This window comes from Tenrec ecaudatus, chromosome 16 (genome assembly GCF_050624435.1).
Source record: "Tenrec ecaudatus isolate mTenEca1 chromosome 16, mTenEca1.hap1, whole genome shotgun sequence".
In the NCBI taxonomy this organism is placed as follows: Eukaryota; Metazoa; Chordata; class Mammalia; order Afrosoricida; family Tenrecidae; genus Tenrec; species Tenrec ecaudatus.
Window position 1 is genome coordinate 46069670 of NC_134545.1, and position 15670 is coordinate 46085339.

The 15670-nt window shown below is 43.2% G+C and overlaps 1 protein-coding gene across 1 annotated transcript in view; it reads left to right on the forward strand.

Moving 5' to 3' along the window:
* Positions 1-4340: 4340 nt before the first annotated feature.
* CFAP70 (cilia and flagella associated protein 70) overlaps positions 4341-15670 on the forward strand; it is a 111897-nt gene continuing 100567 nt past the window's right edge. Inside the window, exons 1-5 of the mRNA XM_075534333.1 lie at positions 4341-4498; positions 8114-8211; positions 9090-9276; positions 14104-14202; positions 14762-14841. Of these exons, the coding sequence (XP_075390448.1) occupies positions 8149-8211; positions 9090-9276; positions 14104-14202; positions 14762-14841 (429 nt within the window). The 5' untranslated portion in view covers positions 4341-4498; positions 8114-8148. The remainder of the gene's footprint in view (positions 4499-8113; positions 8212-9089; positions 9277-14103; positions 14203-14761; positions 14842-15670) is intronic.

A 15670-nucleotide genomic window follows, 5' to 3' on the forward strand; every position in this document is an offset into this window, starting at 1 on the left:
ACATCGAAGCCTGGTTTGTGATCAAAGTGAGTTTTATAAAGGTTAGAAGCAGTTTCAAGTTTTACAGTAAATGAAACACAAGCCAGACAGAGTCCGCAGCATAGTTGTGGCAGCCGCTGGGGGAGAGCCAGAGAAAAACTTCTGGAGTTTCAGCAGCATCCTCCCCCCTCCCCCCACCTGCTTGGGAGGTTTGGTCAAAGGTACTGGTTAACCCCATTGGCTAAATTAAGCCCACCTGGCCTGGATGGGGTCCCATCCACGTTTACCGGCTTCCAGTCTCAAAGACCTGAACGTGTGCATGCCCTCCAGACTTAAGCAGCTTTCAACTTCCTATAATGGTGTGCGTGGGGGGAGGCTTTGTCACGAGATCGGGCCAAAGCAGGACCTGAAGGGACAAATAAGATGCATGAAGAAGTGGCCCAAATGCCCAGTCTCTACTCCTGTCACATTGCCTCCTTTCTCTCAGTCTGCACCTATGGCCTCCTGGGGAGTTCCTTACCATACTTTAAGTGAAGACCAAAAAAGTCATGCTTGGTTTACGGATGGCTCTGCACAATATGCAGGTGCCACTCGTAAGTGGACAGCAGCAGCACTACAGCCCCTTTCTGGGATCTCCCTAGACAGTGATGAAGGGAAATCTTCCCAATGGGCAGAACTTCGAGCAGTGCACCTGGCCATTCAGTTTGCATATAGGGAAAAATGGCCAGATTTGAGATTATATACTGAATCATGGGCTGTGGCTAATGGCTTGGCTGGATGGTCAGGACATTGGAAGGATCATGATTGGAAAATTGGTGACAAGGAGGTGTGGGGAAGAGGTATGTGGATAGACCTCTCTGAATGGGCCAAGAAAGTAAAGGTAATTGTATCTCACATGAACACTCACCAAAGGATTACCTCTGAAGAGGAGGACTTTAATAATCAAGTGGATAAGATGACACGCGCTGTGGAGACTGGTCCTCCTCTTTCCTCTGCCACCCCTGTTATTGCCCAATGGGCACATGAGCAAAGTGGACATGGTGGCAGGGATGGAGGTTATGCATGGGCACAGCAACATGGACTTCCACTCACCAAGGCTGACTTGGCCACTGCCACTGCTGAGTGTCCCATTTGCCAGCAACAGAAACCAACATTAAGTCCAAGATATGGGACAATTCCTCGGGGAGATCAATCAGCAACTTGGTGGCAGGTTGATTACATCGGACTACTTCCATCATGGAGGGGGCAGCGTTTTGTTCTTACTGGAACAGACACCTACTCTGGATGTGGATTTGCCTTCCCTGCACGTGATGCTTCTGCCAAGACTACTATTCGTGAACTTACAGAATGCCTCATCCACCGGCATGGCATCCCACATAGCATTGCTTCAGATCAAGGAACTCACTTCACAGCAAATGCAGTGCGGCAGTGGGCCCATTCCCATGGAATCCACTGGTCGTATCATGTTCCTCATCATCCCAAAGCTGCTGGCTTGATAGAACGATGGAACGGGCTCCTAAAGACACAATTACGGCACCAACTAGGTGGCAACAACTTGCGGGGCTGGGGCAATGTTCTCCAGGAGGCTGTATATGCTCTAAACCATTGGCCAATATATGGTGCTGTGTCTCCAATAGCCAGAATTCATGGGTCCAGGAACCAAGGGGTGGAAGCTGGAGTGGCACCACTCACTTTTACTCCTAGTGATCCACTTGCAGCATTTTTGCTTCCTGTCCCAGCAACCCTGTGTTCCTCAGGCCTGGAGGTTCTGGTCCCAAAGGAAGGAACTCTCCCACGTGGAAACAGCACGGAGTCCACTGAACTGGCAGCTGAGAATGCCTGTCCCCTGGCCACTTTGGGCTTCTCATGCCTTTGGATCAACAGGTCAGGAAGGGTGTCACTGTACTAAGTGGTGTGATTAATCCTGATTACCAAGGAGAAATTGGACTGGTGTTACATAATGGAGGTAAAGAAGAATATGTCTGGAATCCAGGAGATCCCATAGGCTGACTCTTAGTGTTACCATGCCCTGTTATTAAAGTAAATGGTAAATTACAGCAACCCAATCCTGACAGGACTTATAATGACCCAGACCCCTCAGGAATGAAGGTCTGGGTCACTCCACCAGGCAAAAAACCACAGCCAGCTGAGGTGCTTGCTGAGGGCAAAGGTAATACAGAATGGGTAGTAGTAGAAGGTAGTTCTACCTATCAATTATGACCATGTGATCAATTGCAAAAGGGAGGTTTATAATTGTCAATGTATTTTCTTTTTATGTGTTTATTGTATATCTTTCTTTGTTCAGGTATGATATATCAGATACAATTGGACTCAGTGTATTTTCATTTATATGCATGATAGATGATTGATGATAAGTATAAGTGTGATTTCATCAATGTCCAGAAATTATATCAGTATATATGGCTAAAGAATTGTGTACAGGTGCCAGGTTGGCAAGGGGTGGATTGAGATAGTTTATTGTGCCAGCCTGGCCAATAAACACAAGTGGGATTAATTGAAGGCCGGAGAGATAAATGTCTCGGTGAGCGTCGCCTTTCTTGTCTTTTGCTCTTTGATCATCTGGCCAGTGTGCAGCTGCCTTGCTTGTTCTGTGCCTCAATTTACAGGCTATACTACCTGTGGGACGCCTAGCCGGTGGACTGTGTCGCTGTAAGTTGAGATCCCTTTAAGACCACACGATTGGAATTTACATCTCTGGAGCTGGGAACTGACAGTTGGTGACCTGCCTTGCTGTTTTGCTGCGTGTGCTGGGATAGCCTAACTCTCTCTCTCTCTCTACAGAGGACTGGACTACCTGACGGCCCTTAAGACTTAAAGGACTGCCATTGTCTCACAACTCTCTCACAGGAGTGAGTTGCACTGAGCCATTTGTATTGCTTTATAATTTAACAGTTAACTTCTTGTGTTATATATCTATATCTACATGTAAAATTACTAGCAATCTGGTTTTGTTTTTCTAGAGAACCCTAACACAAGGAACAACCCTTAATTCTGCCTTTAGCTACCTAACAAAGCCATCTAAGGAGTCTTGGTGGCATAGTGGTTATGCATTGGGCTGTAAACTGCAAGGTCAGCAGATCTAAACCACTAGCCTCTCCAAGGGACAAAGATGAAGCGCTTTCCTCCCATAAAAAATTATATCGTTTTGGAAACCCACAAGGACAGTTCTACCCTGTCTTTATTAAGTTAGAATTGATTCAGTGGCAGCAAGTTCAGAATTTTATAGGGGGTTCAAAAGTGGGAAGTGACATCTCATTATGGTTTTGATTTGTATTTTCCTTCTGACTAAATGAAAGGTGGTCCAGTCTGTTTGGCTGCTAATCAAAAGGTTGTCTGTTCTGGTCCACCCATAAACCCCAAACCAAACCGACTGCCATCAAGTCAATAATAGTTAGCCCGTATAGGGCATCCAAAACTATAAAGCTTTACAGGAAAAGACTGCCCCATGAGAGCAGCAGCCTTCCTCTCTCTCTGACTGGTTATTAGGTTTGAAACATAACCTTGTGATTAACACTGGAACTGCAGGCCTCCTTAGGCTACCCATAGGGGGTTGTCCCCACCTCCACCCTCCCCAAAGTCTCCGAGATTGTGATAAGAAACTTTAAATTGAGTCTGGGTCTGAAATAAGTATAGTGAACGACAGGATGTGCCCAAACTTGTGCAAATGTCAGCCTAATTATCAAGTATTCCTCTTTTGTACTCTGTAGCTTTTAGAAAAAACCACGTTGGTACAAGTAGCTTTTTAAAAAAAACTGCAAGCTAAAGATAATGCAAAGTTCCACTTTAAAAAAAGAAGAGAAAGACACCTCTGTGTGTTATGCTAATAAGAGCTTGTCCCAGGTCAAAGCTCCCGGTCCACACGCGGTGCTCGACAGTCTGGGTTTGAACCCAATAAAAAAGTCAGCCATTGAAAACCTTAGAGAACATGCGATTGTGCAAATCTGTTGGTGAGAAGTAACACCACTTTGCAGTCCACCACCAGCGTGTCAGTCTCAATATTACCAGCTTTTCCACAAAGTTTGAAAATACCTGTTTTCAAATTCGCTTAGTAAAGCTTCTACATTTTCTTTAAATTTCCTTTGGGTTGTTTTTTTTTTAATATACATGGAAGGATATTGGGAGAAAAGACTTGCCAAGAAAGCAAGATAGAAAGCTAGACGTGTGCATTTAACCCAAAGGCTCCTCGGTCGTTGGCAGCGGAGACTTCCGAGGCGCAGACGCGCACCCGCCAACTGCTTTCTGCCGGCCGCCTACAGAAATTCTCGCGAGACTTGAATGAAACGCGTGGCGCTTGAACTCAGGTTCTCGCGAGATGTGACTGGTTGCCATAGTAGCGACAAAGCCATAGCGAGGGTGTCTGGTAAGGTCTTGCCGAACGCCTGCCCTCCTGCGCGCCCCGCTGCGGCGCCCGCTCATCCCGGCCTTTTGCCCCGCAGGTGGAGCCCGGCCGACCCCGGACGCCGTCCCTCCGCGGAGCCGCCCGGCCAGGAGCCCGTTGGTGGGTAACTTCCCCTCCAGCTGCGCCTGAGCGGGCGGCGGCCAGGCAGGCTTGTTCGCGTGCTTGCCCGCCCAGAGCAAAGCGTGTTACGGGTCCATTTCGCCCACCCCACCCCGTCACAGGACTGAGCAGACCGCCCTTGTGGCTTCCAAGACTGACGTTTTATGCAGTAGAAAGGCCACAACTTGCCTCGTGCATGTGCACCGCACCAGGCATTTAGGGACTAAAAAGATAATTAAGTCAGCACCTGTAAAAGGACTGCGCATTAATATCCCTTGTGTGGTGCTTCATCACAGCCCAAGTCGTTTTATTCTTTGAGGGAGCATTCATAGCAAGTCTGAAATAGGTCAGAAGATGGAGTGCCCGTTTTACAGAAGGTGAAACTGAGGCTTAGAGAAATTGGACATGTGAGGCCCCAGGAAGTAGGAGAGGAACAAAGTATTTCATTTCCCTTTTTAAAAATTAAGACTATTGTGGTTTAGGTGAAAGCTTGCCGCGCAGATTAGGTTTCCATTCTGCAGTTTATACACGGATTGTTCCTTGGCATTTGTTGCAATCCCACCAACCTGGGACCATTGCCACAGGGGAAGTGTGAACACAGGGAGAGCAAATGCTTCTGGAAGCGGAGGCAGGAAAGGGGTCCTGGACTGGGAAGCCTTTCTGCTGCATTGCAAAGGATGGGTAGGATTTGTCCAAATGGAGAGGGGAGGGAGAGAGAATTCCAGCAGAAGGAAAAATGCCAAAGCACAAAAGTAACCAAGTGTGGATCGTCTCTGGAAAAGAAACTGATCTCTGATTAGAACCTAAACTATGTAAGGAAAGAAATTGTTCAGCGATAGATGTCTTAGTCTCATTAGGATGCCTTTAAAAAAGTATTATGCAAATATCAATTAGCTCAAAGAGCTGATCTTTTTTCCACCAATCTTTTAAGCAAGATGAAACCTAATGCCAATTTTATGGAAGAAATTCTAATAGGGGACAAGTTTTGTAATTACCAATATGATCCAACGAGCAATGTCCAATCAAAACAGTGGCTTCCAAGGGGATCCACTGTGTCAGTTAAACACAAGATAGGTCAGCTCAGAAAGTTATGGCAAGTGTTTTTGGATTCCAAAGTGTATAATATTGATTCATTTTCTCAAATGACATAGGATGATCACTGGGGTTTATTCTAAAGAAGTTTTAAGAAAATTGAAAAAAATGCATTGGTGAAATAAAAACCAGGAAAATTGTGCTAAGGAAAACTTTTCCATCATACAGTACACCTGCTTGTTCTTTAAGGGTATGCTTCAAAACTTAACATCATCCACCTACAGCCTAATCTTGCCATTTCAGATTTCTTTTTTGTTACCGAAACTCAACATTTTAGAGAATACACTTGTAGTTTCTCAAGTTTGGCAAAACTTTTTAGGGCATGGTGTAAATTGAAGCAAATTTGTGGAGAAGGGCTAAAGACATGGAAACACTGCTTCAGAAATGTATAGACCACAGGGTCGGGAACCAAGAGCCATTTAGGTATTTATAACATCACTCGAGGGCCATCCATCCTGGTTAAGCATTTCATTAGCTCATTGCCAGTGGACCAGCTTCCCTTTGGTGAGATGTGTGATGTGAGCGGTATTGGTTTCCGCCCACAGGCTGGGCATTCCCCACCCCTGAGGGGAGGATGACATGTCAAGAAACAATAACTTGAAATGTTGATATTTTTGTGTAATAAAGATTTCTGTGATTTTTACTTGTTCTCATGTTTTTTGACTTGCTCTGGTATTTTCAGGTCTTGCTTTAATACAGTATCCATCTGCTTTTTCCCATCTTATATGATCCTTCTGGGCCCTCATCATGCCATCCAAAGCATCCTGAGCTACTTGTTTTCTTGCCTTTGAACCTTGACACAGCTTCCTCCTTTCTTCACCGTGGACCGTTAAAACATAATTCCAAGTCACTTCCCATAAGGAGATTTTCCTACCAGGCAAACCCATACATGTATTGTAAATGCAGCTAGGTTAGGACGTCAGCTTCAGCACTTCCTTGCTTTATGAGCATTGGTAAGAAACCAAACATTTAATCAGTCGCCTTTTCATTAAACGAACATTTAAGAGTTACTTGTCAGGGCAGAGATGTATTGGATAACCTGTAAAGTCCTAGGCACACTGACTGGGGCATAGTCAACAATTCCCAATGTTATTGGTAGTTGCTGGCAAGTCACTTCCAACTCATAGCAACCCTACATGTAGAACTGGACAGAATAGAGCCCGTTTCTGTGCCCTCACAATTCTTGGAGCCTGTCTTTTGCAGCCATCTCATTGGGAGTCTTCCTCTTCTTCACTGACCCTCTATTCTGTCCAGCACGGCCCTGATGACAGGCCCAGAGTAGCTCGAGCGCCTTGTTTCAAAGGCGCAGTCTGGCCGAGCTTCTTCCAAGACATGTGTCTGTTCTTCTGGCAGCCCTGGTGCTTTCAGTATGCATCGCCGCCACCATCATTCAAAGGCACTGCTTCTTCACTCTTCCTAGGTCTTCGTCCAGCTTCCTCGTGCATGCGAAACAATCTAAAGTACCATGACACGAGTCAGACAAAAACTAGTCCTCCAAGGGGCTCCTTTGCTCTTTCAACGCTTTGAAGAGGACTTGTCAGCAGATATGCCCAGTGCAGTGCTTGCCCGCTGCTTCCCTGGACCTTGGTTTTCCCTTATAAACAATTCTAATTCCCTCCTCTTCTGGGCACTTTCCTGTCACACAGATGACTCCGGGCCTGGTTATATTATCTGTCTTCTCACTAGGATATAAACTTCCTGTCGTCAGGGACTTTATATATTATATATTATCCCTTGTATTCCCAATGCCTGTCACAGTGCCTACCTTAATTGTGCAATGAGCAATTCTGATGAAATAAATAGATTGGAGTCAAGTGATTCAAACGTGTTAGGTGACTGAGTAAATGAAAGGACGTGGAAAAACTATAAACTCTGAGGGAGTAATGTGCCTTATTCTTTGCACCACCAGTCTTGGATGTGCTTTACTTTAGTATGTCCTGAATAAATGTTTGATTTGAGTTGCTAAGTCCTACTTGAAATGAGTTAGAAAGCATGACTTTTAAATAAAAAGTTTGATTTTACAAAGTATTTGTATCCTTGGTGTGGGACATTAATCACAAAAGATCTCTGACTAAATAAGCCAAAATTTGAGGACCTCTTCCCATGAACTAAACATTCCAGACGGTTGCTTATTTCTTTCCCTTGGAATATATTTCTTTGTAAAACTGAGAGATTTAATAACCTTTGAGGAGAACTTTGGAGATAAAAGGCATCTTTGAGGAAGTGGGACGTAGAAGGGAGGAGGTGAGAGGTAGGGCTGGCCCCCGACCTCCTTTTGTGATGAGTTGGGCCTAATGGGTTAGTATATGTGAAACTATCTTTCTAGCAATTATCATTGGAATCCTCCAGGAGATGAGCTGCTGAAAGCGCTGCTTACCCATCCGTGCAGGTTGGGGAGGAGGAACAAAGCTATGCGGGACCCGTGGCACTGTCGAGGGTCTCCGTGGTGTTGGTTGTACTACAGTGCCAGTGCTTGTGCAGATACGGCGCACAAAGGAATAGGCTCATTCGTTCTGCTTACAGACCCTGACGCAGACCCAAGAGGACTTTGGTGAGTTATGGAACTGATGTCACCAACAGGCAGACCTGTGCAGATCACTGTGACTGATGGATACGACTTGGTAAAGTTATTTTTCTTGAAAGTAGGTTTGTTGGAAGCTCAGATGTCCCCCTCAAACACATCCACCAGTGGGTCAAGAAAGAATAATTGGGAACACCGGTGGGAAGGAAGGGAATTTTGTGCCATTTATCTTCAAGCTCCCAGCTTTATATAGCGATGGCACTTCCTCCTCAGGTTTCCCTGTTGTCACCCAGCATTAGAAAGCTACATCACTGTGTGTTCTTCCTAACAAGAGACCATTTAGCAGTTTGAATACCTTATTTAACAGGGTGAAACAGGAGGTGGTTTAATTTCTCTTGAGAGCAGTTCATATAGGATTTCTATTTTTCCCTCTTATAAAAAAGTTAAGTCTTCCAGAGTTTCTATTTAAATTTGATAAATTTATGATGAAAAACCACGGTGTGATATAGTAAAAACATTTTAGAAGAATAATAAAATGCAAAAGATTCAGTATTATGTAGTGGAAAAGTATTATGTATTGAATGATATGCCCTTTGTTTAAAAATATTAAAATGTATGTATGAATATACATATTTTAAATGTATGTATGAATATGTATTCACATCAAAACAGAAAATATGTTCTAAAATATTAACGGTGCTAACATTTGAGTAGGCTAGAGGTGGTTTTTTTCAAGTTTTGTTATTAAAAAAAAATCCCACATACCGCATTTAAATGGAATGTTGCATTTAGCTACAACTGGAATCACTAAGTAACTTTTATCTACCCTTTTTTGTATTTGTGATATAGCTTGTTAGCAAAGAAAATATGCCATTTACCCCAAATCAAAAGGTGTTGTCTAGTGCTTTTTTGTTTTTTGCCTAGTACTTAAGACCATGCTCTGAGTGTAATTATAAAGTTGTGTGTTTCTGCCAACAGAAAGGTTTTAAAGGAGATACTCCGGTTACCTTTATTCGTGCAGAATTTAATCAGGTGGTTCTGGGAGACTCTGCAAAAATCACTGTTTCTTCAGAAGGAACTGCAAAATACAACTTTACTAGCAGTTTTGAATTCAACCCTGAAGGAGGAATCACTTTAGATGACCTGGCCCACAAACCTGTGTTCTGTAAGTCTGTGTGTGTGGGTAACACTGTTAACTGCATGAGTCTGGTATGAGCACAGCCTAGGAAGTTTGCAGCTGCAGTTGGGAAGGTTCAGTCTAGGAATGACCCAGTGTTCTTTGTGTCTTATTGCTTTGGGAGCCTATTAATTTTAATGACTTTGTATCAAAGACTTTTTGACAGCTCATATCTCCTCCAGCTGAGTTGGGAGTTTTTTTGTTTTTGCTTTTCTTGTATTGTTTTTTTTTGGGGGGGGGGTGATTTCTTGACTCATTGTATTTAAGGGTGCTGGATTTTGCTGCTTTGTTCCCCTCCCCTCCCCAAATATGAAAAATTAGGGCATCTCACAACTCACTGCCACTGGGTCAATTCCAGCCCATAGTGACTCTATTGGACAGAGTAGAAATGCCCATTTGGGTTTCTGAGCCTGTAAACCTTTTCAGGCCAAAAAAACCCTCATGTTTTTCCTCACTGAGCAGTGGTGATTCCTTTTTTATCTGAAATTCCAATGTAACTGAAGTCCTATATTTTATCTGGCAATTCTGTATCCTCATGTACTCATGTAAAGTAGAACAATCAGTCCTTTGCCTGCTCCTACACCCCACCCCCCGCCCACTTCCTTGCTTGAGAAAGAGCTTCTTGAATCCAGGGCTGGAAGAAAGAAGAATGATGAAAATAAAAACAGAGAATTAGTGCAATGGACTAATGGACCAAGCAATCCCTAGTCTGGGAGCAGTACTTATCAACTACACTGAAAAGGATCATATGTGATCCAACGATTGTACATAATAAAATCAAAGATCAGAGGAGGGAATTTTATTAGTGCTTAAATTCTGAGCACTGTTTGCAAAAGGCTGTGGATGGCAGTGAAACCCCAAAATCCATTTTCATGGTGCCCACATGGATGAAGCCTCTGCTGGATCCTCTCTGACCATACAGCAGAGAGGTGAATAGCCGTGCTGTAAGACACAGTGCATTGGAAGTGGCTTAGTGCATGCATAAACCCAGGAAAACCCAAACTCATTGCCATCAAGCTGATGCCTGCTCAGCGGCCTTACAGGACCAGGTGGAACTGCCCTTGTGGTTTCTGGACTGCAGCTCTTTATGAGAGTAGAAGGTCCTGTCTTTCTCCTGGTGGTTTCCAGTAATCACTCTGCCATTATTTTCTCTCTCTTTGGATCCATTTTATATTTGTTCCAATTTTTCAAGACTTTTTTTTCATTGAGCTTTTTCCTCTATTTTGCCAATGTTGTTTTTTGTTTGATTCTTGTTTTTGTTTTAAATGTTTTTTCTGTACATGAAATCCAGGATAGGTCAATCTGTAGTAACTGTAACTGGATTAATTGAAGGATAATGTCTAGTCAAACAACCCCTGCCCACAGAAACATCCTGTTCAGTGATTTCTGTGCAGGCAGGATGGACACTGCCCACAGAAACTTCTTGTCCAGTGATTCTCCACCTGCCCACAAATGACCCTGCTTCCTAGAATTAGCCCACGTCACACATCCCTGCCTACAGATGTACCCCCTTGACCAATCCTATAAAACCTTGCTAGAGGCCTCAAGTCAGAGGCCCTTCTCAGATTTCCTCCTCTAAACCTGCTTCCCTCTGTTGAGTCTCTCATCTTGTCTCTCCTGTGCCTCCAATTCTGACGTTTAATATTCTAACATTTGGTACCATGTGTGAGACTGCTTGCCCAGCCTCAATTTTAGTTGAGTGGTGGCACCAGAAACCCTCTCCCTTCTTTGCCGCCTCTGGTCCCCTACTAGTAAGACGCAGTCGGCTGAAGCAGCACGCCCTGGGCTTGCACCTAGATTCTGGCCCTTTCTCTCTTTCTGCATCGTCTGGTCCCAAGTGTCAGGAATTGACAAGAGTTGGGCCAGAGCACTCTGGCATTTCCCTGAGTCCTCTCTTTCTACACCATCCCCATTGTCAACTTGCTCAATATGGTTGAACTAATTGAATTTTATGATTTGTGAATTATATGCCAATAAAACTATTTAAAAACTGTATTAAAGAACACTTTCTGGGATTTAATCAAAGCTCAAATAAGAGGAAACATGTCTGTCAAAGCAAACACCAGTTGACGGTAAAAACCCTCAGTAAATTGTATTTGAAAGTACCTTTCTCAATCAGATGAAGGCCATATGAGGAGCTGACGTGGAGGAGCCCTTGTGGGTGCAGTGGTTAAGGACTTTACTGCTAACCCAAAAGTCCAAGGTTTGACTCCAGCAGCTGCTCTGTAGAAGTATGTGGCAGTCTGCTTCCCTAAAGATTTATAGCCTTTGATGTGAGGGCATCTGGCTGTTAGATGTCACCCCGTTGGTTGCCAGGTTTGATTCCCAAGATCTGGCTGGCTAGGCAGGTGTTTCCTTTACCTTTCCATGTGCGTCCCGAAGCTGAAGCTAAAGGAGGACCATCTTTCAATCTCGGGTGGCTCCGCTCCCCTGTTAGAAGGTCCACACACGCTCTTATGGTCCCTTTGTGGAAGAACAGAGGGCAGTCAAGCTTCCAAGACTCCAGCCGCATCCAAACGAGGTGCTGCATGTGTCAGTCTGCCTTTCAAAAAGATTGCCAGCTTTGAGACCTGCCGGGCCGTCCCACTCCATGCTGTATGGTTGCTGCAATTGGAATAGGCCTGAAGGCAATGGATTGGCTATAGCTAACATGATAGTTGGTGGTAAAAGACGGAATGTTTCCCCCTAAGATGAGGAGCAACTTCAAAGATACTTGCGCTCACCATTCTTCTTCACCAGCGAGCTGGTGATTCTAGCCAGCCTCGTAAGGAGGCAAGAAAAGGAAATAGAGGCATCAGATCACCAAGGAAAACTTAAGGTTTTCAGATCACATGATGGTCAACAAAGAAAAATGCCAAGGATTCTATAATTATACAGATATACATTTAACATTTGTAATTATTATGTAGGATATATTCTTATAATTACATGACATATATATTTTTTGACACATATATTTTTAACTTATGTTAAGCTTAATTTATTCCTGAGCTGTAAGGTTTTGCTTCTTCCATTTCTTCTGGGAGATCCTTTCCTCCTGGGCATCCTCCTCCTCTGGTTTAGGAACTGTGTCCCTTTTCAGTGAGGATCATCTCAGTGTGGCAGGGGAGCTCAGGGATGCATTGATCCGACCGGGAGCTCTGTAAGTCCGGCGGCGCATCCTGGGGGCTTTGTTCACCCGGATGCGCTCAGTGACCAGAGAATCCACAGCTAAACCCCCCAGTGCAGCATCACTCTCTGCATTTTTAAGCATGTGCAGCAAAAATTCACTCTCTTTGGGCCACAGACTCTGGTTCCAACCCCACTGGGCACACCTACCTACTCCATCATTGTAATGTGGGAAGGGCACACACTGCTTCTGCAGAGTGACACCTTTCAAATATTTGGTGGCCTTCCAGATAAGCAGATCCTGGATGGCCTGGGCAGGTTCATGGGTGTTCTTGAAGTGGACCCGGAGGTTCGAACCTCTTCATTTGCATGATTTTGAGAGGTTTTCTGGGTCATTTGGCCAATCACCTCAGGCTGCAACTGGAAGAGGAAGAGCGGTGGATCCTGGGAGAGTTCATGGTCACTCGCTATTATAATAACATATAAAGGAGCTTCAAAAAGCTTGTGGGAAAATCTCATTTATTTTAATTCCAATTTCCCATGAACGTTTTGAAGTTGCCTTGAATATATGTATAATATAAAATTATATGTATATTTCTACATACTGGACCTATGTTACATTTAATCATATACTTGCTAAGTGTAACAAAGTTTTTGTAGTTAGGTAGGAAAATGTCATATTTTGAAATTGTATATTTCAGTATTTAGGGGCAAAATGTCATGTCTATAATATTTGAAAATAGAAATAGATTGAATAAATGCTACGTGTTAACAATTGATAAATGTAGGCAATGTGTATATGGATATTTATTATAATATTCCCCCTACTTCTTAGTGTATATTTGAAATAGTTTATCAATGTTAAGCCCACACACAGTAATCCTGCAGTGAGAAACCTTGCACATATCTTGCATGTTCTGTGGCTCATCCCGAGGCCAGCTAAGCCCAATAGTAGGCAACATGGGAAAGCCTAGGACTGTATTTTCACATTGAAGACAGTAAAATTTAAAGCAACTCCTAAAATAATTTTAAGGAGATCATGAACAGTAATACGTTGTATATAAAGTAGAATAGAAAATTTTCTTAAGGGTTTGAACTCATACAGATGAACATTACATGAAACATTTTTTTTTGTTTGTTTTAAACGTTTTATTAGGGGCTCATAAAACTCTTATCACAGTCCATACATATACATACATCAATTGTATAAAGCACATCTGTACATTCTTTGCCCTAATCATTTTCTTTTCTTTCTTTTTTCCTTTTCTTTTTTTACATTTTATTAGGGACTCATACAACTCTTATCACAATCCATACATATACATACATCAATTGTATAAAGCACATCCATACATTCCCCACCCCAATCATTCTCAAGGCATTTGCTCTCCACTTAAGCCCTTGGCATCAGGTCCTCTTTTTTTCCCCTCCCTCCCCGCTCCCCCCGAAACATTTTTATTGTATAAATTTATATATACATGGTTCTGTTGTAAAATAAATTTATTATATATTAACTAGAGGCAAAAAGTTTGAAAGTCATTGGGACATTATTTTCGAGTAGAAATTGCTGATGTTAGTTAGTGCTTTCTTGGGGTTCAGTGGCATTTGTCTTGTTTACATTCCTTGGTTAGGCCTTACTTGCTGCGTCTCAGTTACTTGATGATTGAGCTAGAAATGTTCTCATTTTCTTCATATGGATTTTTCTAGTGACGGTGACTGAAGTTTTACCAAAGGAAAAGAAACAGAAAGATGAGAAGACCTTAGTTCTTGGGCAAGCTGTGGTGGATCTTCTTCCTTTGCTGGGAGGTCAGTTGTGTGATTTGCCCCCAAGCAGAAAGGATAATCAAGCTCATACCAATTAGCTTCCAACAAACCCACTGCTATCAAATCAACTCATATTCATAGCAATTCTCTAGATGGCATAGAACTGCCCCTTTGGGTTTCTGATACTATAAATCTTTTGGGGACACAGCCTCATTTGTCTCTTATGGAGTGACTGGTGGATTCTAACTCCTGATCTTTGGATCGCATCCCAACACATAACCCACCATGCCACGGGTACTCCTTCAGTTAGCTCCAGAGAGGTTTAAAAGAAAAATCCTTGATCTACTTGAGAAACATGATTCCCGGTGGTAAAATGTGGCCTGAAAGTTCGAATCCATCTCTGTGTGAAAGAAAAATGAGGTCGCCTAGGAAATGCTACAAGGCAGTTCTACCCTGTCCTGTAGGGTCACTATCAGTCAGAATCAAGTCAATGGCATGAGTTTGGTTTTCCAGAGGAAGAGGTGAACACATTTATCTCTACTTGCAGTAATACTAGTTTAAACTTTCATTCTTTGGCTTAAATTTGATCTTGTTTTTGCAGGAGGGAACTCACTTGAAACAGTGGTCCCATTGCACCCCGTGCCAGGCTCACCCCTAGAAACTATTCGACCAGGTGCTAAGGTAATGGGAATTTCAACTCTCAACATTTCTATTGACTATTCAATCTAGCAAACTGCTACTAAGGTTTAATTCAGTCCATTAAACACCTTTTTCCTGTGCATGCATAGTATTAGGCTGTGGAAAACAAGGGTGAAGAAAGCAGCACCCTACCTTTACAGAGCCCACAATCTATATATCACTGATTATAACACAATGTGATTAAATGGTTGGGGATAGGGATCACAAGGACACAGAGGGACAAAGTACATGCACAGATTATGTGAAGGTCACTTTGCCCAGGAATAGATGTAACTTGAACTTTTATTTATTTATTTATTTTAACTCAGTGCTGTTGAGTCAATTCTGACCCACAGGAACCCTATGGGACAGAGTAGAACTGCCCCTGTGGGTTTCCAAGATTGTAAATCCTGACAGGAGTAGAAAGCCTGCTCTTTCTTCTAAGGATCAGTTAGTGGTTTCACACTGCTGACCCTGCATTTAGCAGTCCAACATGTAACCCACTACAGGGAAATGCTTTCTTGAGCAGTCTTGACTGATTAATTAGTTTATGAAAGCACCTGGTATGATAGCCAGCCTTTGATGATTGGAGGAGGGGAATTATCACCTGGAAGGCTGTGTGCTTGTCACTGGTTAGTCTGCTGAGCTCCATTTCCCATTCCTCTTGGGGCTCAGTGGTTTCTTGGGATACTGCTTTATCACTGGGGTACCAGTACCCTCATGCTCCATACACCACAGCTGCTGAGCATTGTTTTTGCACCAGGAGAGAGGAGGACTCAACTATTCCCTAATTAACCATCTTGCAATTTCCTTATTAACGGTCTGGATGGTC